Source organism: Balaenoptera borealis (assembly GCF_965194805.1).
Source record: "Balaenoptera borealis genome assembly, chromosome: 1".
Taxonomy (NCBI): domain Eukaryota; kingdom Metazoa; phylum Chordata; class Mammalia; order Artiodactyla; family Balaenopteridae; genus Balaenoptera; species Balaenoptera borealis.
In genome coordinates this window covers 4,576,023-4,600,678 of record NC_138860.1, presented here as the reverse complement: position 1 = coordinate 4,600,678, position 24,656 = coordinate 4,576,023, and the positions used below count along the sequence as shown (strand labels likewise).

The window sequence follows — 24,656 nt, the reverse complement described above, 5'->3', positions numbered from 1 at the left end:
TTCCAATAAAGATTAACCTAAAGTGATTCGCTTTTCCTTAAAGATTTATCCTTTGGCGTATTGAGTGCATATGAGACAGTAGATATAACCCTTTGCTAAGTATGAAGTAGGGATACTAGCAGATCTGTTTCCCTGTATTGTTTTTCCTTTCAGCCTGCCCTCAACTGGTCACAGGGTCAGGAACTGACACAGCTCATTATTTTGGAATCATCTGAAGTACCATTCTCCATATTCAATAACAAAAAAAATCAAATCAGTTGAACTTTTAAAAATGTCAAGTCACCAGATAAAGTGCATTAAAGCACGTATTTAAATGTCGATGTCTATTAATAAATGTGTATCTTAAAAAGTTAAAATTGTCTGAAAATTTGTTTAAATGAAATACTTCTTCATGCTGGTCATTTATAGATTTTGCTAAGTAGGAAACCAATTACACTTTTGTTTTTGAAAAATAATTTTTATGTAAAGAATCTTTATAAATCTTATGAAGCTACGAACTGTGTTCTTGAATCAGCATATTATTAGTATATTCTTCTAGCAAAGGTAATGTAGAAAAATGGGCATGAATATGTACCTTTGGTTCTGCAGTTATTTAGTTATTGCCCTCTTATGCGTGATGGCCCACTCCTTCCAAACTAGCATATTTACGCTCAGCTTTTTTGCCCTGGTCTTCCTGTAATGTTTTGCTCCCATATTTAGTTTCATTCAAAGCAAAGTACAAGTTTGACTTGGAGTATGCAGTGGAAATATTCATGAAAACTTTTCACATAAATCCCTTTTATTTATTTAATTTTTAATAAATTAAGTGGTATTTCAAGTCACCAAGGATGGTTCAATATTTAAAGGAATTCTACTTCACTACCTTCTGTCAAGAGAAGGACGGTCTTGTAATGAACATAATCACCTCCAGGTCTCTAGACTCTTTTATTCCGGCTATTCTTAAAATAAAATCTGACATCCTCCTTTTAGGATAAGAAATTACTTTATGTGGATGTTAATTTTTTGAAATAGATGGACACCGCAAAGACGTAGCATGATATGGCTTGTGCTGACCTTAGATACAATAGGGAGACATTTAAGCCATTGTGTCCGGTAAAAATCTTGGTATCCTCTCACTATGGAAAATCATGTTTTTTAGCTGGTAATAGGTAGATAAAAGTAGGTGTTTTTCTGACTGAAGTCAGAATCTAGTCTGAAGATAGTTTCTTTTTTAAAATCTTATTTAAAATTTTTTAAACAGCATTTTAAGAAACAAAAGAGGCTAATTCCTGAAAGGACTGTTTGGAAGTACTTCGTGCAGCTGTGCAGCGCACTGGAGCACATGCATTCTCGACGAGTCATGCACCGGGGTGAGTTCAGTCATGAGTAACTTTTAGTGTTGGTGTCAACGATGCACAGTATCAGGCTTTCCCAGGTAATTTATTTCCAAGTTTTGATTTTACTAGAATGATAAGCCTTTAAGTGAAGCCTACTTGGTTTTTTTAAAAATAAGAATGAGAATTAGTTATTTTTCTGTTTGACTTTTTTTTTTTTTTTTTTTTTTTTTTTTACTGATTATGTTGGTAAAAGAAAAAAAATAGATGCAGGAAAGCAGTTGAACATGCATAAGGAAGAGTTTGTTTTTTTTTTTTAATGAACTATATATTACAGCTACTTAGATTTTTAATGTTCAGCATTCACTGTTAATATATTCTTAGTTATCGGTTAAATGGTTGGGTGGAATGTATGAAGGTTACATCACTAAGGCATTAATCCCTTGATTTGGGGGTTTGAAAATTTTCAGTACAATTTATTTAAGCAATTAAAATTTCTAAGGTCATCTAAGTAAATAATTACCTGTGTCAGAGTTATGATTTTATATTTTATGTAAACATGTCAATAAATTACTGTTTAGTGGGATATTCTATTTGAAATTGACATAAGAAGGGCACAAATTTATTTTGTGCTTTGAATTTCACAGAAGTTTATTTGAAAATGGAAAACAAAATGCATTTTAAATGAAAATGAATGGTGATCATCATCCTGCATTGATGATTATCTGTCTATCAGGGGACTGAGAACTCAGAAATATTAGGCTATATGAAAATTACTCAAAATAATTGGTTAAAAATTCAAACTGACTTTCATTTTTGAGATATATTTTAAATTCAACAATGAGAAGTGTTTTTTAATCCCTTGAGTATACCTAAACTGACATTATCTTTCACCTGATCCCTTCGTTTATTCACAGATATAAAACCAGCTAATGTGTTCATTACAGCCACTGGGGTGGTCAAACTTGGAGATCTTGGGCTTGGTCGGTTTTTTAGCTCCAAAACCACAGCTGCACATTCTTTAGGTAAGAGACACAATATAATTTCATTTGGTTATCTACCCCCCTTCCCCCCACCCCACCCATATGGTTAAAAATGTAAGGGATGTACAGATTACATGCTAGCTTTTATAGTCTAACTAAAACTATTTTAGAAATCATCAGGTCCTGAGCTGAAACCTGTCAGGTATAATGTGTCCATTCATGTGACAGTTGGATACTTCTGTTAGTTTGACCCTCAGGCAGGCATTTAGTAAAAGAAAATGCTAATGATCAAATCTAGTTGGTTTTTTTTTTTTTTTTTTGAGTTTGAAATGTCTTTATTGTGCCCTCACTCTTTTTTTTTTTTTTTTTTTTTAATTTTATTTATTTATTTTTGGCTGTGTTGGGTCTTCGTTTCTGTGCGAGGGCTTTCTCCAGTTGCGGCGAGCGGGGGCCACTTCATCGTGGTGCGCGGGCCTCTCACTGTCGCGACCTCTCTTGTTGCGGAGCACAGGCTCCAGACGCGCAGGCTCAGTAGTTGTGGCTCATGGGCCCAGTTGCTCCGCGGCATGTGGGATCCTCCCAGACCAGGGCTCGAACGAATGTCCCCTGCATTGGCAGGCAGATTCTCAACCACTGTGCCACCAGGGAAGCCCAACAAATCTAGTTTTAATCATTGCCATGGATCCTTCCTTTTCTTTTACATTAATAATATTAAGATAATATGAAGAATAAACCATATCTTGAAAAAGGACCTCACCTGACCATTAAAAATACTATAGTTGTTTGTAAATGTTTGTTTATTAAAGTAACATACATGGTTGTGATTGCTCCAGAGGGGGGACCTAGAGATGATCTATGGCTAAGGAGGAAGATATTCCCCTAAGTTATAAAGAAGAAGATACTTGTAATTTATTCATTCTAGAGCTGATAATATACGAGTGTCCTTTGTACCTAAAATAGAACTGAATGTAGCTATTACAACATTATATTAATGGAAAGAAGGTTGTCCAGTTTAGAAACAATAGAAATTACTAGGAAGAAATAATTTTTAAATTGAATAACTTAAAGAGAGTGATAGAGCTTCTCCTAAAACTCTTCAAATCATATTGTCCCCTTGTAATATGACTTTGTCAAAATGGTAACAACCAAAATAAAACAAGGATTAAGGTAAAAATAAGTTGGCTTTAATTTAATGATGCCCCATCTTTGGTGAAAGATGAAATCATTGAAAACAATTGATTTTTTGGATAAAATTATTGTTTTTAAATGAGAAATAAAAAAATTTTAAATGGCTTGATGAGGAATAAGTGAGTTACACTAAATAACGAAGTAGTGAAACGAGCATCTGAGTTAGTTGACTGGACATTTTTAAATGGCTTTGTCGCAAAGGTCCTGTGTGGCCTTGAACCTGTCATTTAATTCTTCTGTATCTAGGATAGTGTGTAGCACATAAGTAGGAACCTGATCAATATTTGCTGAATGACAAGATATTGGGTCCTAGATTAAGGAGTGGTGGGAAGATAATACTTTACTCTTTACACAGAGTTTCAGTTTTGTCCAGTACTTTAAGAAAATAAAATTTCAACTGATGCCGAGTAACAATGTTTTAGTTTTTTCTTTCACTTTACATTTATTCTTGCAGAACATTACAATTTTTTCAGGATAGGAAAACTTGATATGAAGTTCCATAAGAAATGCATAAATTTGCAGAGCACTTTAATAAAGTTTTATTTGGAAGTTCCAACTCTGACAATGCAAATAGTAGGGGATTTCTGTGAAGAAGACTTTAGACTGTTCCAAGCCAGTGCCACTGATCGTTAGGAAAGATAACGTGTTCACTGTTACTCATCTGAATGGAATGTCCTAACAGCACTCTGTTGTTAATCTACTTAGAAATGCCAGGTTACAGTTACACACGCACACACATACATGCACACAGGCACAACTGCACGTACCCATGCTCCTGCACACATATATGTATTGTGTAAATGCTGCTCTGCAGGCTGTCGCTCTGAGCGTGCCGTAGTTGCCTGACCCTAAGTATCCAGCATATTATGTGAAAACCAAATCTTAACAGTTTAGGAAATGGGCTTCTTTAGCTTGCCTGTCACTGCCTCTTACAAAAGTTCTCAGTGGGGTTTACAAACATGTATGCATGTCTTAGATTTAGGTGATGTGTTATTATATAGAGAGTAAAAATTTAATAGATTTAATAATTCATTAAGAATTTCTAACATCAGTTTTTATCTAAATTCACTTAGGGTCATGTAGTTTGTGTGTGTGTGTGTGTGTGTGTGTGTGTGTGTGTATGGACACACACACATATAAATGGGGATGCCCATAATTATAAAACATTCTGAGACACACCTGAAGTACAACCAGTGAGGAAGTAGCAATGAGACTGGTTTGTTTGATGAATGAATCAATAGAAAAATAATTTCTTTCACAAGTATTTTTGTTTTCCATATTATTTTGAGAAAAATATTCTTAGAATAAGAAAACATGCTTTATTCCTGCCTATCTTCTCTGTGAAGTAAAGATTTTGATGGTTTGAAACTGAAGTTCACTAAGCAAAGTACGTTGAACATCAAGAATTAAAGTTTGAGCTCTAGCCTACCAAGGTATTTGGACCCAATAAAAATCCTGTGTAGAAGGATCAGGAAAAATTCTTTGCTAACAGAGAATATGTATAAAATAACAAGGACAGAAATTGTGACATAGACTTATGTTTGTTGACAAGTTGATCCTAATTTTTGCTTTTAAAGAATTATTGCCCTCCTGTGTTACTCACATATATTTTTATTTTTAAGAACAAATTTAAAAGATTGCTTTTAAAATAAACAATAAGGATATATAGTTCAGCATAAGGAAATTTAGCCATTATTTTGTAATAACTTTAAATGGAGTATAATCTGTAAAAATATTGAAACACTGTATTGTACACCTGAAATTTATAATATATAAATTATAATATAATAAAAAATAAAAGATTGCTTTTATTTTTCCAAAAAGTTCTTGAAAATGAGGCCACCTATACAAATTTATTTTGCTCACAGAAAATATGATAAACTGTATGTTTTATAGTATGTTGATTTTTTTTCTGATTTTGCTGAGGATTAAATCTGTAGGGCATGATTTATTTATTCACAGTGCAGGTTTAAATATTAGTGAAACTACAAATGAATGAGATCTGTATATCGTTCATAAAGGAAAATCTGAATAAGTTTACTTTGAATGAAGTCTGTTCTGGTGCCAAATTTTGTTTAATTTTGTAAAGGAGATTTTTTTCAGGAATTTAATTCAAAAAGGCAAAAATACCTAGGATTTTAGAAACATCTTGTTGTAGTAACAGATTTATACTTTGTTTATTTCAAAATACATTTTTTTCAAAAATCAAAGATTTTTCACTTATTTGTATTCAATCATTAGTAAGGAACACACTTCCAAATTTTTTTGCATTTAACAATCCTTAAGAGATTGTCAAGTCCTTGAATTTTTCAGTTGTCTCTTCAATTTCTATCTCTTATTTGTATCATTTAATTACATGGTAACATATCGACATGCAGTAAAATCTCTGGTTCTCTCACATTTTCTGTAGCAAATGAAGTTGTGTAGGTGGCCACGTTTCCAGTCAGTTTTCACAACCAGTTTTTTAACTAAGGAGTATGTCAACATAGAATAATAATAATTCCTTAAATTCAGGGTTAAAATTACAGATACTAAATCTGATGTTGCTGGATGTTCAGACCATGTTCAGTTCTTCAAAATTGGAAAAAAAAAAAAAAAAATCTCAGAGGCCTTTAGTTTTTCTTCTGCTCCCACCACACACAGTGTCTCCCAGTCTCTCCATTTCTGTCCTGTCCTCCTTAATCCACAATAGCTTCGTGTTTGGACTAGGAAAGTATCCTCCCTTATTTGTAATATTCCTTCCCCAAAGACATTATCTGATCATGTTACTTCCTCCAAATCTTTGACTGTTCCCTGTGGCCTAAAGAATATCGTGAAAAGTCCTTGGCTTCGCGTTTGGGGTCCTCTAGGTCAGTGTCTGCTGGCCCACTCCCGTCTTTGGCTACCCACCTACCTCATGATGTCCGCCGTGCTTTTCCTCTTGCCTTGTTCTGAACGTGAGACAGAACGGAGGACACCTGGATTTACCTGCCCATTCTTCTGTAGGACCCTGATCAAGCCCTTCATTCACTTTTCTCAGGTTCAGTTTCCTGGTTTCTAAAAATGGAAATGTGGGTAATAACCATCCTATGTCAAGCAGCCCCTAACCTAATGATAAAATGAGCGCAAACATGTTTTCTTGTTTTTTTTTTAAAGAGCTCCTGACTTATTTATTTATTTATTTTATTTTTTTGGCTGTGCCGTGTCTTCGTTTCTATGTGAGGGCTTTCTCTAGTTGCGGTAAGCGGGGGCCACTCTTCATCGCTGTGTGTGGGCCTCTCACTGTCGCGGCCTCTCTTGTTGCGGAGCACAGGCTCCAGATGCGCAGGCTCAGTAGTTGTGGCTCACGGGCCTAGTCGCTCCGCGGCATGTGGGATCTTCCCAGACCAGGGCTCGAACCCGTGTCCCCTGCATTGGCAGGCAGATTCTCAACCACTGTGCCACCAGGGAAGCCCCCAAACATGTTTTCTGAACACTGTAAGTTGCTGTATAAATGTTAAGTTGCTGATGTTAACATGACAGTGGTGTGGGGAGGAGAGGAGAGGGAAGTCATGTGCAATTTATTTATTCTGTTGAAATACCTGAACTGATTCATTCAGAGACACAGGTGCTATTCCAGGGCATAGGAACGTAGCCTGAACAGGTCAAGTGCTTGTCTGCATGGCTCTCACCTGGTGGTGGGAGGGAACAGATAATAAACAAGGAAACAAAGGAATAAGATGATCTGTTCGCCTGTGCAGGGAGTGACTAGCGGAGGGAGCACTTCAGAAAGGGCGAGGCCCCTGCCGGGAGGTGGTGTTTGACCTGGATGAGGAGGATGCAGAAGAGCGGCTATACTGGGTCCCCGGAGAGTAACGTCCCGGGCTGACCGGCAGCAGTTCAGACGAGGGGCTGCTGCAGGACGTGCTCTCCTGCAGGAGGTTTGCGGGGTCAGGGTGCAGGAGGGCCTCAGCCCCACGAGGGGGGTTCACACCTTATTCCGAGCACAGGGCCAGCTTTGCAGGGCTGGCACGAGGACAGCCACATAGTCTGATTTGTGTGAGGACCGAGCCACGAGCCTCCGTCTTCCTGGGGGTCATCACGCCCACTGTTGCCTGCTCTCCTCGGGGCCTTCTCTGTCCCGGTAGTTTCTTCTTTGGCTCCTAGACGGCCTCTTAGTATGTGCTGCCCAGAGCTACCTCATTTGTGCTCCTCAGCCCAGCGAGCACCAAGTTTATCCCTGTCTGATCTGAGCTCTAGAAGGTTCTTTGGTTTTTGTCCCCTTCCCCTTTTGTTTTCTACATGCACTTACGTTAAGTCAGATCTTCATTTAGCATTTTTGTATTGATTGGGACAGAGGATGTGGCTGGGAGACTCATTGTAGGATTACACATATTCCTAGGTGTAAGCTTTGCTGTTTTCTTTCATATTGTTTATCAATCTTACAAATGTAACAGATGTTAGAAAATGTGTTACGTGCATGTATCTATATCTATATCTACATATATCTTTAAAATTTGTGATGAGGACTCCTCCCCTCTCTGGAGTCAAGCTTTTTGATCGTCTAGATACGGGGCCGTCAGACTTCTTGACAGTCCCCCCCACTCGCCCCCTGCCCCAGCAACACCGTGATCCCCATGGGGACCTAACTGCGTATAACTGAAGCGCAAGTTCCACGCGACAGTGTTCTCTGCCGTAACTGCAGTGCATTCTGATGCTGTCTGTTCTATTTTGTGTTACTAAAAATAATGGTATTTGCAACCCAGTAAATTGATTTCCCAACTCATTAATGGGTGATAACCTGGAACTGGGAGAACATTAGTCTGTGTTTACAGTACTTTCATGCTGTTCCATTTACTTAAAGACAGATTCCCATTTTTCTACCTTCTCCTTGTAGACCTCCTCCTGTCCTGCTCTCTGGCCAGTTCGGTCGGTCAGACGTAGTGCGTAGTGCAGTCATTTACAGAGTTGCCTGTGCTCCTGGAGGTGGGGAGTAATGTGCCTGATTGTTCCGTACAGTTCGCAGCCGTTCAGCTCCCTGAGGTCCTCGCAGGTGGACGTGAGCCATGGATGCAAACTGTTCCCCTTCTAGAGCCCAGGAGACTGAGGCACAGGAGGCGAACGGGCTTTGCACCTGGAAACCAGTGAGGCGAGCTTCCCTAGTATGCGGTCCCTCGCCCACCCGGCACTGTATGTTTTTGCTGTATGCGGACCTTGTGGCGTTTTCCCTGACTCTGCCACTGTTTTCCGACTTGATGTTACTTACCTCCATCGGGGTTACCTTATCCCGCTGTGCACATAGCTGAGGGGCCTACAGGTGAAAGTGCAATTTGCCCCCATCCTGCACTTGACTGTTCTGCATGCCCAAGACTCAGAAGTAAACAGGACGGAAGTCTTTCTTCACAACCATTCTGTCTACCAGCAACTGGGGCTGATATTTCTGAGAAAGTGGCTCTTCTAGACTGAAAACTAAAACTTCACCAAAACCTGTGAAGTAGGAACATGGCAATCAAGGTGTAATTTTTCTCATGTCACCTTGGATTATTTTAAAATCATCCAAATATATGATTGTTAGTCAAACCATATCAAACTGCCCTAATTTCCTGTAATAATGACCCAGAGGAATCGTCCACGGCTACTAAATATCAACAGCAAGCGTAGCAATGAATATGTGCACAGCATTTATTATTTGCAAGCAGTTTTAAAGCACATTTTCTCCTCTGTTCCTTCATATTGTGTAGGGGGTAGGGTGGGGATTACTGAGCACACTCTATTTAATACTGAACCTGACCCCACTCCCACACCATCCCTAGAATTCCTGATCCTTATCCTGTTTTCATTTTTCTTTTTTCTTAGGACTTCGTATCTTTGAATATGCTGTGTTACTTACTTATTATGCTTAGTACTTTCTGTCTTTCTGCCTCAGCCATATGGAAGCTTCATGAGGACCGGGATCTTCATGTTTTTGGTTCTCTGATGTATCTCAGATGTGTAGGAGAGGGCATTGCACATAATAGATGCTCAGTGCATACTGATCAAATGAATTAGAGACAGGCTACACATCAAAGGATGGATTTAACTAAATATATCAGTAAGTATAGGTTAGATTATGCCGCAGGAAGAAACAGTAACAGCGTTTAGTTGCTTAGCACTGAAGCGTATTACTTCTCTGGTCACCCGGAATCAGCTGTGGGCCCCGTGTGGGTCCCGGTGGCCGCCCTCCCTCCAGGTGGTCACTTGGCATTTCAGGGGGCTTCAGTCTTGTGTGATCTTCATGAGATGAAGAGATCATGGAGAATCACTTACTGGCTCTTAGTTAAATCTTTCTACTTGAGTGTAACACGTTAATTCCCATTCGTATTTTATTGGCTACAACAAGTCTCATGGCCGCATCCATCTTAAAGGAGTGGATGAATAATTCTCCCAGGTGTTCAGGAAGAGGAGAACCGGAAACAGTGAAGGTGAGCATTGTCCCCCTTCATTGTCCATGAGATGAAGGAAAAATACCTCATTCATTTGTTTATGTGGTTTGTACTCCTTCTCTCCTTGTTTATTTTTGTGACGTATTTGTAGCTATTGCACCTGAAGGGTAATTAGCTCTCTTGATGGGATTGTGTGGCTGGGGGGAAGGAAGAGGGAGCCATGGATAGCCTTAGGGAGTGTCCCTCATTCTGAATTAGGAGATTCTGAGCAGAGAGATTATTTTTAAATCCAGAATGATTCATGAGGTGCGCTAGAGTATTGATCCCTGGTGAGTTTTCTCTTGATCAGTAGATCTGTAATTTTCCCTCCTGGACGTACTTGTGATAGGGACCTTATTTTGGCCAACTTAAAACATTTATAATAAAAATGATTACTTAGCAAACTTCAAACACCAGCTGTGGACTGAGTGCCACGTAGCACATGAACTGCTCTCTCTTCTGCATCTCTAATTCAAATCTTTAAAGTGGTTGTGATTACCTGGTTTAGGGTCCTTATCAGTTAGTGAACAACCAGAGCTCTTTTAAATGATAAAAGACCATCATTTTATTCTTTTATTCTTCTTATGGTAAATGTATTGGCTTCTACCCCCCCCCCCAAAAAAAAACCCTCAAAGAATGTACCTCATCCCATCCCCAGACTGTCCAGTGAACTCGTAGAGGTCGAGGATGCTTTAGACCACAAGTGTCTCCTGTGGAGTTCTTGGCCTGTGGCTGGCTCGGCACGTGGAATTGGCCCGCGTGACGCGTGAATCGTCGGTGCATTTGTATTGCTTTCCTATTGCTGCCCTAACAAATTCCCACAAATGCAGTGGCTTAAAACAACAGAGATTTATTATTTTTGCAGTTCTGCAGGTCAGAATTCCAACATGGCTCTCACCCGGCTAACATCAGGGCGTCTGCAGAATTGCACTTTTTTCCGGAGCTTCGTGGGGAGACTTATCCGGGTTGTTGGCAGAATCCAGGTCTTCGGTGTTGCCGGACCCAGGCCCCTTTTTCTTCCTGTGTCCTCCCGAGGCCGCGTCTCACCTTCTGAAGCTGCCCTCATTGGCTTCTCCCTCCTTCCTCCATCTTCAAGTCCCGCAGTGGCAGGTGGAGACCCTCTCACACTTGGAATCTCCCCTACCCCTGCCCTTGCAAATGTCACGGACAGGCCAGGGTAGTCTCCCTAGCTTCAGGTCCCTTTGCCGTGTGATGTGACGTTCACGGCGTAGCACCAGGGGCCAAAGTGCTGCCCGCCTCCCCGGACTGGTCGCCCTGACGGCTGGAGAGGCTTTGGTGTTCTCCTCTAAAGCCAGGTAAGGTGGCGTGCTTTAAAGGTCAGAGATTTTAACGGAAGTTCACGGTACTGAAGTTAAGCACTGCTTTTTTAGACAGATGTCTTAACGTTAAAATTTCCCATTTTTAATTATAGACTTTCATCAGTGATATGTGTTTACTTTTCAAGGGAGAAAATACCACACTTGCATTCATGTAAGTTTTGAAAGCAAGTCCTTTTCTATCATTACTATTAGTTTATTAACAGTTCTTTTTTTTTTTTTTAATTATTTACAAAAGCTTATTTAATCCTCAAGGGTCATCTCTCCTTTGTACCAGTATTACTTTTGAGTGCCTTGCCTCCTCATGGACAGAAATATGGGAAGAGATAGAAAGTAATTTTAACAAAACTTAATTAGAAAAATTACACTGCCATAAAATATAAGCACATTATGTACTCCAAAGGTATATGTAAGTAATTAAGGGTAGTTATCTGCTATTCAAGCAAATCTGTTTGTATCAAAGTTGCATTTTTTATTTACAATGAAGTGTTTCCTGTCTGATGGCTTGCTCTAGTGAAAAGGAGAAAAAAAAAAACAAAAAACAGCTTAATCATGTTCTAATATGGCATTTTACTTGCTTTCTTAATGTCTCCCGGAAGAGCAAAGAGATAGTTTTCTTTTTGCATGTACGTGTGTGATTGAGTTATTATATATGCTTGTTGTACCTCCTGAGGATGGAATAGATTTTTACAAAGAGCTGGCTAGGGTGCTCTGATACTGGTCCTTGTGCTGGACAAATACTTGAAACCTCTTGGGGCGAAATTGTGTTGTTGTCGTTGTTGTTTGCGTTACAGGGTTGCTTGAACTCCTCTTTCCCTTTCAAAATGAGACAGTGGTTCTCTGATTTTGTAATGTTGCCAGCTGAGTAAACGCATGGCCGTCGTTCCACCAGCATCAGAATTTTCACACTGGGGTCTCTTGAGTGTACAATTCATGCTCCCCACACTATTTCCAAGTGTGATATATCCTCTGATTACAACTTGGAAAATCAGTGTTCTTGAACCAGGCATTAAAGCAGTTCCATTTTTGGTGCCAAGTGCCACCTGCGGTCACGTGCTTGTCCTTCCCACACCTTCCCTAGCACCTCTCTGTGGGTCTTTCCTTGGCGTGTACCCCATCATAGTTCAGCGTGGTTTGGAGCCTTAAAGGCAGCATATGCTTGGTCAGTATTAAAGACTACTTTCACTGATTTATTTTTAACTTGCAGTCCTTTCTTGACTTAAATAATCAGGCTGGGAAGAAGCTATTATCTAATTGCAAACTGTGCCTGTTTAACCTCTCAGCTACCATAACAATATCTGTTTGAAACAGAGTAGCTGCAGAGAAGCACTGAACCCTGACCCTCACTTCCTGGCCTTTGGTGTGTACATGCTGAGACTTGTAGAAGAGTTCTCTGCTGCTTAATTTGGAAAGATACAGATTTTTTTTTCCCAGTCTTATTTCACAGTCCTCAATTTTAATGAAATAACTGTTTAAATGCAAGGGACAGAACGACCTGGCTTGAATTCTACATCCATACCTTACTAGCTTTGTGATCTTTGGCAAATTACCTGACTTCCTTATGCGTCCTCTCTACAGCAAGATAATAGTAGTAACATCTCATTAAACTACCTCTTGGGGGCTTCCCTGGTGGTGCAGTGATTAAGAATCCACCTGCCAATGCAGGGGTCACGGGTTTGAGCCCTGGTCCGGGAAGATCCCACATGCTGCAGAGCAGCTAAGCCCGTGCACCACAACTACCGAGCCTGTGCTCTAGAGCCCGCGAGCCACAATTACTGAGCCCACGAGCCACAGCTACTGAAGCCCGGGCACCTAGAGCCTGTGCTCCGCAACACGAGAAGCCACAACAATGAGAAACTCACGCACTGCAACCAAGAGTAGGCCCCGCTCGCCGCAACTAAAGCCCGCGTGCAGCAACGGAGACCCAATGCAGCCAAAACTAAAATAAATAAAATAAAATAAATTAATTTACAAACTACCTCATAATAGCCCCCATTTCACTAGCCAGTGAGCCCCATGAAGACAAGGTCTCAGCCTGTTTACTTCTGTCTTCCCAGCACCTAGAACAGTGTGGGCCCTGATAAACAGTGTGAAAAGCTCAGCAAGATAACACATGTGATCCTTTTAACACAGTGCCTGGAGCAGAGAAACAGTAACTAGAAAATTTTCTGGGTTTTTAAATGTTATCGGTTACACTTGAAAGATGAAAAATTTATTTAATAAATGTCTTTTGTAGAAGAAATATTGATCTACCACTCGGCCATTCTGTACTGACCTCAGATAATACTCCTTACAATTAAGTAAATTTGGCCTCTCTCCATGAAGTCTGCCAACGTAATTTCTGGGCTGGCTTAAGAGTATGAAGGAAAAAATGAAAATTAATTCCTATTTCCTGAAGTTGTATGTGTTCGTGTGTGTGTGTGTGTGTGTGTGTTTAAATCAAATTGAGGTTTAAGATGAATTGTGTCATTTCAGTTCCCCCAGCAAGGAATGTTCAAAGCTTTCTTTTCTGCAGTTTGTTCTGAGAGAAAGAAGCAACATTTCTAAACTGAATTTGCTTGTTTGTACCCTCTGACGTAAAACATTTCAGTCAACTGTCCTAGGTAATAGTTTAAAACAGGAATATATTACTTTTTTCCACTTCACTTTCTGTATGGGTGTTTGCAGGGTTTTTATGAGTGCTGGAGAATTTGAGAGCAAAGGGATCTCAGAAACGATCTCATCTTCTTCATCACTGCACCTTACAGATGAGGAAAGTAATAAAAAGAGAAGTTAAGTGGTCCTAGTTAGTTGGTGGCAAAGGTAACATGTGAAACAGATTTCCTGACCTTTGAATGATTTTTCCTTTCCGCCCTTACTTAAAAAACAAAACAAAACAAAACAAAAAAATAGCAACCCAAATCTAACCATATAAAAAGGTGCTTCAGTGGTTCTATTATTTTTTCTCATTCAACTCTTTGCAGAAATTGCTAAATGTTTATAAACTATTGAAAAAATGCTGTATGTAACTTACTCTGATGAAATGAAAGTTATTAATTAGTTTATTCTATAATAGCATGTTAACAATTTTTTGGCTTTCTTAAACATATTGTAGAACTTGCGAAAATCAGTCTTCATTTTGTTAAGGATACATTTTAGGATGTATTTATTGTTAATAGAGTACTTCCCATGTAAAACTTTTCTCATATAGCTAGAATAAGTCAATTAACGTAATGAATTTATTTTTAATATTTGAATGACTGTCTTATTATATTTTAAAGAAGGGTCAGATAGCATTTTCAGTTGTTAACAATTTTCCTCTAGTATCAGACTTCCTGTGTTTTATAATGTTGTCATCCATTTCTTACTCACTTTTACTCATGTCAGGAGGTTAAAATGACCTAAGTATCTGCTGTAGTGAAACATCTTCCCGTTTGCCTCCAGCCACGCATTCTGGAAGGATTAGCGGAATCATGCGTCCTGCCGTCTGAGGCGCCTCAGCGCACAGTACTTTGCGCGGTCGTTTACGTGTCTAATCATGTCACTCTGCACCTCCCCCTTGTCTTGTACAGGTGTTAGGAAGTCACCACATTCTTGAGGCAACAGCACTAATACACACAGCTGTCATGAATTTTAGAAAAAAAGGTTTTTAGGAAATAATCATGTATTCATTAAGTTTGAAATGTGGAGAACGTCTCACTGCATTTACACGCATTTCACATTTTCCTGGGCACTTAAACTTTGCGGCTCTGTGCCCGCTAGAGACGGGCGAGGATGGACCCTTCATGGGCAGGGGCCCAGCCTGTGCTCAGTGTCGGCGTGCAGGACGGGGGCGCCCTGCGGGGGCAGGTCGGGGAGGCGGGGGGGCCTCCCTCTCGCACCTGGGCTCAGCGCTTAGTGATGAGTCTGACCCATCCGTAACCGTAGTGCAGGAGGCAGACTTTCTCCCTTCCCACTTAATGACGCTTTTGGACATTATGTGTCGGTCAGAGAGGTGAGTAGCATACTCAGATTTCCATTTTATTATATACGCAAGATACACATAATTGAAATACCAAAACATGCGTATTTAGTATAAAGACGCTGGTTGCTGGTAATATGAAGGAGAACCCTCGTCTGGGTTTAAAGCCGCAGCGTTAACTCTGTGTGTAACTGTTGGTAATGACCTCCAGCAGCTCCCTAAGAGGCTCTTCTGTACCTTGCAGTTTTTCAGGTTTTAGGTTTAGTTTAGTGGGATTCCTAATCACCCCGCTTCTCTGCCTCCTTGGCTCTCGGGCTGACCGTGCGTTGGGTCTGTGTGGCAGTTAAGGTGTGATGCCGGGGCTAATCTCTGTAAAATGCAAGCATTTGTTCTTCTTTTTCCCTCTCATCAATCTTTCACACTCACATCAAACCCCTAACGTATCAGCAGGTTTCCCAGAGCTACTGGTTAAAATTACCTTTGCTTTTGGTAAACTCTGAACCTTCAAGCCTCAGTGTTTTCAGTCGCCCCCTGTGGATTCCGTGAAGCCTCTCTCTGCACATCCCTCACTGCCAGTCACTGGCTTCACGTCCTGCAACCGGGAGCCTGTACAGAGCCATTTATTATTCCAGCTGTACCGCTCCCCCCTTGAACGGAGAGCGTTCAGTATGCCCACAGTTGGTGTCGCTTGTGAAAACTACAAGTGGAAGGGGCCACAGCGCTCAAAGCTGCAGAGCTTGTGTTTATCTGACTCGATAATAATACAGATTCTTTAAACCTAGCCATTTCTAAAAGTTTCTTGGCTTTTCTCACCCTGAGAGAAATTGGCAAACTTACTTGTTTGTCTTCAAAGGAAATGCTGCAATTAAATCATTTATTTCTTAAAGTTTGCCTCTAATATCATGTCCGAATACTTCATACTGTAAATTTCTTTTATCCTCCTGTTTGCATACTCTTTTTTTCACTTCTTCACTTCTGTAAATACCTCCCTTTCATCCATTCTGACTAGGACCATCCATTACTAGGAAAAATGGATTCAGTATAGATAGGATTTCTTGTGAATAGATGGCTCATGATGTTTTCAGCTTTTAGCCCAGCATAGTTTCCACACACGACCGTCAGGTTATAACTTCCTTCTTTTGGAAGAAGAGGGTGATGTCTTTGAGCATGATGCTTTGACTGTTGATGTGCCGCCTCTTGTTGCCTCTGACTAAACGCCGCTGTTCAGCATTCTGAGTTACCCTCTCATTAGACTTACTGTAAACTCCTAGGGAGTACTTAAAAATTAGTAGAAGAAGGAGAATGTGCTTTTCTCTGTGAGCAGCAGCATAGTTTTGGTAGCTGTTGCCTCAAGCAAGTAAAATTTCTAAATATTGTTCTCAAACTTTGATTTTCTGTTTGGCAAAAAGCCTTAGGCAAATAATGGTGAAATAATAGCCACCTAAGTTTGAGACTTAAGATATTCACTTCCAAAGTCACTTCGATGTTTTTTACCCTTCAAAATATAATGTATATGTCTTACTTATTTTAAGATATTTAATAAATTTTAAATTAAATGTATTATATTAGCATTCATTATATCATGTTCACATTTTCTAAAATGGTCATAAAAAACCGAAAAGTGTACTCACACATCAAAACAAGCGAACCCCAAAATTATCCAGAGTATCTTGTCTCTATAAAGTTCTCAGTAGTAATAGTCTCAGACATTTTTTCAGAGATGTCAGTGACCTTTCACATATGTTATTATATAACCCTTTGATGTACAAAAGTCTGTTTTATTCTTTCTAAAGTGGGAGAAAGTAAGGTACTGAAGGTTAATGATTATATCATTTGTAATTTTAAGAGTCACAACAATGTTCTAAGGGATGTTTCTGTAAAAGTTAGTAAGTATGATTTATTTATACGTACTCAGTTGTTAGGTATTGCTATTTATTTTAAAATTATTATATCAGCATGTTTAATTATTTGGGATATACAAGCCATGTTTAAAAATATCAAGAAATGAAACCAATGTGAGTCACCGAGTAGATTTTCAGGTTGGAATTCCTTTCTCTTTCTTTAGTTATGCTCCCTAGATTCTCCCTGAATTGATCGAAAGGAAATAAAGTGTAACCCACCACACCCTTTTTAATGTGGGATAGTTGTAAACATGCTGTTCAAGGATCAGGGAGGAAAGAGGAAATTTAAAAGTTTTGAGTATTCCCCAGAACAATTTTCTGATCCTAATGAATTATTTTGATGACATTTTAAATCTGGAATTTTGGATGTAATTTCTTAGCACAGCGGCATCTTCATTTTTATCCTTCTCTTGTTTTATTTGGTTTCTTTCTGCAGTGGGTACACCTTATTACATGTCTCCAGAGAGAATACATGAAAATGGGTACAACTTCAAATCTGACATCTGGTCCCTTGGCTGTCTACTGTATGAGGTAGGTAATGGTGATAAATTCCATATATTGAAGTGATTTTACTTACTGGAATATATTTCCCCTATCCTAATAGTATATAGTTATTTTTTTCTGGGTGGTGTTTAAGAATTAGCTTTTTAATTATGAGGAAGTTAATTCACTGACTTAGTAACTGTTTTTATAATGAAATTTAGTAACTATACATTTCTACACATTTACTTCCTCTAATATAATTTTAAATTGTTTCCTTTTGATGGGAGTTTTATTTCTTAAATGTTTTTAATGTTAATATAATGTTGCTGTATAATCTTATTTATAAAAATATACATTTGAACATCTATTAAAAAAAAATGTTGCCCATGCATAACAAGATAGATATAATAGAATGGATGTAAAATATGAAAGCATAGTAAATAGCTTTGTCACATTTTTTTTCACTTTTATGTAGATTAATTTAGCTTTAAGGATAGTTTGTAAACAGATAATTCTTCTAGGTTATCTCTTAGTTTCCATGAGTAACGGTTTGTATTGGTAAAGCTCAGTGAAATACTCTCTCTCACCTGTTCTACTGGTGATAATTTATCAAAGGAAGATGGAATCATGTGGATAGATCCTCTAGCAAGTATTGCAGTGCGACAGTTTGGGTGAATAGAAGAAAGCATGCTATGAGCACATTTTATATTCATGTTGTATAGTAGTGTTATCAGAGAACACTCAAGCTAGGGACTTCTGTAATTTACTTCTTTAATTGAATGGTAATTTTCCTAGGAATGTAGGCTTTCAGTCAAAGCTGTTAACTAAAAATTAGCCTACATCTCGGTAACTCTTTTAATAAAATAAAATGAAGGAAAATAATACATTGAATCATTTTCATATTTTAAGGTATACAAAGGAAATCTGAACTGGATAGATAGAAACCAGTGTATTTCTTACTCTTTATTTTATGTCTCTTGTCTTCCTGACTTAAATGAAATATATGATGAGATCATCTATTTTAATTGTTCCACCTTTACTTGGAAGTAGAGCAGCAGAAGGTTTTTTAAAATGTGTATCATAATCTTTAATTATTATTTTACAGATTGCACGTTCAAATTTCCTTAAATTAAGGAACCTGAGATTGTTTATTTTGTTCTTCCTACTAAATAAACTAATGACCACTTAAAAAGGAAGAGATTTTAAAAATGTTCTTAAAGAACATCCTTAGGGTAATTTTTATTAAGAAAAATTATGAATTAGTGATAGAACAAAGTACATGTTTGTATGTATTCACATGAGATTAAAAGAGATTTATGCTTACTATATTATATTCTGCTAATAGGTTGGAACAGTGTTGCACTGATTTGATTATATTAAGTTATTGTAAAGTTTAAAAGGCACTTTGTACATTTTAAAATATTTTATACCTGTTTAGGTGACCTTAGATTCCTTCAGGCCATAGTCTAATAATATTATCAAAGCACCGTTTTCCCTTTATACACCTAAAAGTAAACAGCAAATTGGTTTCCACTAAAGAGATTAAATTTAGCAATGAAAAAGAAAAAGTTCAGTTGAGGTAATAAGCATTTTTTGGGAAGTTTGCTAACTCTTATAGGACCAGCAGACTCCCATGTCAAAACTGAAATAATTCTTCACATTCTGGATTTGCCTTTGAGAGGCAGTGTCCCATTTTTATGTATACGTGAACACCAAAATAAAAATTGTTTCTTTGGACACTCCTCCATTCATGCGTGTTATGTGTCGTGGATGGTTTTGAGTTACAGTATTTAACATGGTAACATTAGTTTTCAGCTCAGCACATTTTCTCAATTGCTCCATGCAGGTGATTGGGAAGAACTAGAATTTTTCTAAGGATTTAATTTACCTTGATGCTGTTATCTCCTTCTGGTTATGTTTTAATAGAATGTCAATAAAAATGCCCAGTAGTTTAGCTTTAAAAAATTGGCCATAGCATCACATCGATATTTTATATTGTATCCCACTAAGAATTTATCATTCACAACGAAGGAGTGGGAACCCTTTTTTGAAAACGTATTTTAAACTCAGAAAATTAGACTTTCAAATATTCCTGAAACCTCAAAAAAAAAAAAAAAACTAGCAGTACAGTTTTAATTGATATGCAACAAAGTAGACTTTACTAATTAAAATCAAGATGCTGTGCTTTTGCTACACGGACCTTTACATGGAAAAGTAGGTTTTACACATTTCCTTTATTGTTCAGTGCAGCAATTGCATCCTTCCAGGGTTGTAGGTTGGTGGCTTACAGTTCAAAAAAAAAAGAGAGCTGCCACCAGCCCCAAAGACAGACAGTGGGCTTTCGTCCCTCCAACACCCCCAGAATACTAATCAGGGAAGTCGGACCCTGGAGGTCAGGGAGCAAGTCAATCATTCTAGCGATCGTCTCAGTGTGGAGGATCAAATTAGCCTGAAAAATTCAGCTGCTGGGAGGAGAGGGCGAGCAGCTGTCAGGGGCAGCATCGAGATGCACTAATGAACCAGATGAATAGTGCAAAAGCTTGAAAATAAAAACAGGACAGTTGACATTTTTCATCTGTCAAAGCAGGAGATGCATGAAAATATACTATTCCTGTTTAACTCCTTAGGGGACATTCAGATTTTTTTTTTTTTTTTTAACACTGCAGTATTGAGACAAAAGTACTGTAATGAACTCCTGGCACATGATAATGAATATACGGACGTTTACTTAGGGTTTTTGCAAACACGGAGAGACAATAGTTTATACACACAGTCTATTTTTCAAGGGGGGCATTTTAAAGATTGTGTTTTATCATAAAGTGTCCTCGCATTTCAACAAAACATGTAATTATTATTGTAGCCCCTCTTCTAGAAATTTCCTCTCAAATGGAGTGGAAATTTATATGTTAAGGGACATGCACCTTGTTTGGGGGTTTCTTCTCTTCGTGGGGAACACCTGTTCCTAAGGTGGTTTTGCAGGAGATCTAGGAAAGGGCTGCCGGGCGGCTCTGCGCTCTGCTTCCCCCCAAGCCCCGCGGTCCAGGCCGGGAAGGAGTTAAGCTCTGCCCGCAGCGGCCCAGACACCCAGACAGATGAGAGCCGTTCGCAGCTCATGCGTCCCCGCCGACGCCCGCCCCGCCGAGGAGCACTGCTCGGCCCAGCGTGTTGCGCGCACGCCCGGCCTGTCTGGGGAATGTACACATTGTCCTTCCAAAATCAAACTTATTAGCACATGTAGAAAAGGGTGACTGACTTGGGGGCAGCGTCGTACTCTGTGTTGTAGTCTCGCTCCCGCAGTTCAAAGATTCAGGAGGCGAACATTTTCAATTGAATTTTTAGTTTGTAATCCTGCTAACCGCAGTCCTTGCTCACACCTGAAATCAGGTCAAGTTAGAACCTGGTCTTAAAATAAAGTTAAATTCAATAATGTCTTTTTTAAAGGCATTCATTCTTTGAGTCGTTTTTTTTTTTTTCCTGCATAAAAATCTCATTTGGATGCCTTGAAGTAGCGGCTATGACTCCTAGGCCTTTTGAGCACATTTCGTGTTTTCGAGACATCATCAAAAAAGAAAAGCAGTTCTAATTCATTGTGAACTAGTTGAGGATCAGTTATAACATTCAGACTGAGAAGACATTTTTTATCGCAAAATAACCTTTTCCTACAGAAACTGCCATGTGAAATAAAATGCTGTGTGTTCTGTTCCCCAAGCCATGGCTAGATTATAATTCAGTTTTAACTGCCGTTTCATTTTTGTTGTATTGTGACCATTACATGGTTGATACATACCATTGATGTCTGTCTAGTCATGAGATATACTAGTTGTTCCTATAGCACTGTAGTTACAGAGTCTTAAGTTATTTTGTTATTCTTCTAATACTGTTTTATACTGCATATGTGTGTATGTGTATAAATAATTATATGCTAACCATTTCTCCCTTTTAGGGAAGTTTAAATGTTGAAAATAATAACCAAAAATTGAAGTAAGACTTTTTAGGACTTAATAATTCTCTGAAAAGGGTATTCATGAAACACAAAATGCCTAGAGAACTTTATTTAAAGTATTTGTAATTATCCCCCCCCAGTGTAATATACTTGATGAAATCTCCCTTAAAGTTACCATGTAACTATATCAGTTTCATTGGGAGCATTTTACAGATGGCTGCGTTACAGAGCCCTTTCTATGGCGACAAAATGAACTTGTACTCGCTGTGTAAGAAGATAGAGCAGTGTGACTACCCACCTCTTCCTTCAGATCACTATTCAGAGGAGGTAAGTCATTTTTCAGTCTTGCGTTCATGTTGTTCATTTTGCTGACGTTTGCATTTTATTACAGAATCTTCTTTTATCCATTGATACAAATGACAAGTACAAATGGCAGAAAGAGCACCTTCATTCCGTCTTCCTTCTCTCGGAGGCTTGGCCGTTAGAGAGTTGACCACAGTTAGTTCATCATGTGGAGGGGAACACAGCGCAGCATGTGGTGTGACATTGGCCACTTCCTACGTGGGATGGGAGCAGTGGCTGACTACAGCCTCCTGAGCACGGCAGAGGGCAGAATTAATGCCGAAGCCAGGCTCTGGGCGACCAGCATGTCCAGTGGCCCCTCTTAACAGGGTTCCTCCTCATGCCCATGGTCTCAGAGCAGCACACAGTTGTAACTTTCTCTTCTGGCACCACTTCCTCCCTCCAGCCCATGTTTTCCCAGATTGGAAGCAAACATCTCTCAGCTGCATGCTTCTCAGCCTTATTCTCTCAGCTTTACCCTCCCTCCTTTTACTTTGACAAGATCTGCCCCGTCCCCACCTCACTGCTGCAGTCAGATTCCTGTAGGAAACGCTTGTGGTTATCACTGTAGATGTGGTAAAGAGTACATTGGGTAGAATTGAAAATCTTAGAACACTTTACCTTGTTAAGATCTGAGCTGGATCCTTGCTTGCTTTGGGAACCCATTGAAATGAGTTGTTTGGGCTCCACCCAACATCCAGTTTTTCATTGAACAAAACATCTCCCATTTTTGCCTAATGCATCATGATTTTACCTATATTTAAGGAGGAGATATGCAGAATAGCAGTGTCTCAGGTTAACTAAGTGTGTTCACATAACTCTTTTTGGAAAGCTCACTGGGGACCCACCCAGAGAAACCACTGTTTTAGGACATCTCACCTGCTCGTGAGCAGCAGAGGTTTTGCCCAAGGAAAATGGAAAGGGGCAAAGGAAAAAATATGAAACAATTATAATGTTCACCTTTTAGGTGGTCTTGTCACTCTTTCTATGTGAAATGAATGCAGTCGGTTCCAATTTTATATAAGGAAGAGTGAGTCCATGTAACTTGAATAATAAATATCTCTAAAGAATTTTTACCATATGTAAGGCATTTGTGGTCCTAGGATGTTGAAAGTACCTTTTTTTTTTTTTCCTAATAGTTTTGATACTGATAATCAATGACGCTTGGTTTTTTTGTTTCACAGCATTGGTATTCAGGTAATTAGAACAAACTCTTACAAGGCAGTGGTGGTAATTTAGAAGTATTATCTTTATTTGATGTTAATGCTATTATGTTAGCCATTTTTAATTACTATTTTGGGCATAGAATATAAATACGGCACTTCACAAAGCCAACTTCAGAACTCTCGGCCTGGAAATACAGTAGGGTGTGAATAGTCATGCAAAATGATAGCGAGAATGTCAGGGGCCGTCCTTTGTTGTGTCATTCATGCTGTCTTCTTTTTTCCACGAAGCGCATGAATATTTCACATATCTGCATCCTCATCCCCTATTCTTCTTGACTAATTTTCAGACTGTCTGAATTTGCATTTCACATGGTAGCTGATTAGGAGATGCCGAGTGCAGCAGTGAAGCCTCAGCAGGCGGTTGCCATGGTGACCTTCAGCAGGATTTTAATGATGATACCACTAGTGGTTCGTTGAAGTCGGCCTGCCTGCAGGGCTACTTCACTGCAGCTAAGTGTGAAGTTGGATTTGCGGATTCTCAGCCAAGGGGCAAATATCAAAGTCTGGCCCAGATAGAAGAAGGTCTTATGGTTGGGAAAGGAAAATAGATTACACTTTTTTACTTCACTCTATATAGTTACCAGTTTTGAAGAGAGATATAAAGCAAAACATGTTATATGATGTACTTTCCAAAAAAGATAGTACGGTCTCTCCGATTGGTAGAATTTGCTGTCGCACGATGATAAAACTGAAAGCTGTAATGCGTAGGTAAACAGGGAAACTAATTCTTACTGAAGAAATGAGATATAAAAAATACAGACTAATGATCTTACTTTAATCTGTTGTTATGTAGAAAAGTTCTCAGAATAAGAGCTTTGAAATGCAGATGTGCTAATAAATATTTTCTCTCCTTAAGTAGGAACTCAAGTTGTTTGGAAAATAATTATACAGAATTTATGGTAGCAAAAAACATGAACAGACTTCATGCTGCCATACATTAACGGCATCTTATTATTCCTTTATATAGTAGGCTTTTTAGATCTTTTAAAAGTCCAAATTGCCATTTAGCTTTTTTAGTATGGCAAAATTTAGGAAACAATGAAAAGTGAAGTATAAAGTTTTTCAACAGTGAACTTTTAGTTAAAAGACCAATCCATTAGGTGTCAATTTTATAGCTCAAATGCTAACAGACTCTATATCTGTTGGAAAACTAAACATTTTAAGCAAATTAATTTCCCACCAAATATCTATTTGAAAGCTTACCAAGTTGATTTAGCTACCGCTAAATTTTTAAGGCTCCTGCCCAAAGAGGACACACAGGGAGCATTTCATGAGAATAAAAGGCCTGCCTGCCAACCAGCCTCGATTGATCAGAATCCTGAGGAGCTCTACAAGGTTTATTTCCAGATAAAGTCATTCCATTTAGAACAGCTCAGAGTTTAAGAGCTTGGGATTTTTAGATTTCTTATGATCTAAGACATAGATACACTTAAGCATTAAAAACCAAAGCTGAGAAATAGTATCCTTTGGAAAAATAAACCTGTATGTCAGAGATATTTCCTTTTGAATTATGCTGTTGTTATTATGTACAGTTTAGGATTCCAAACTGAATTATCTCAGCTGCACATGAATGATATTAGG

The 24,656-nt window shown here is 38.8% G+C and overlaps 1 protein-coding gene across 13 annotated transcripts in view; it reads left to right on the top strand.

The window, feature by feature from the left end:
- Nucleotides 1-24,656, top strand: part of NEK7 (NIMA related kinase 7) — a 158,974-nt gene that overhangs the window by 99,311 nt on the left and 35,007 nt on the right. For 11 of the 13 annotated variants that reach the window (XM_082395340.1, XM_082395339.1, XM_082395331.1 and 8 more), the window contains 4 exons: nt 1,241-1,349; nt 2,231-2,338; nt 17,518-17,612; nt 21,679-21,834. In XM_082395340.1, the coding sequence (XP_082251466.1) occupies nt 1,241-1,349; nt 2,231-2,338; nt 17,518-17,612; nt 21,679-21,834 (468 nt within the window). The remainder of the gene's footprint in view (nt 1-1,240; nt 1,350-2,230; nt 2,339-17,517; nt 17,613-21,678; nt 21,835-24,656) is intronic. The other 2 variants (XR_014245558.1, XM_082395341.1) reach the window with 2 other exon arrangements.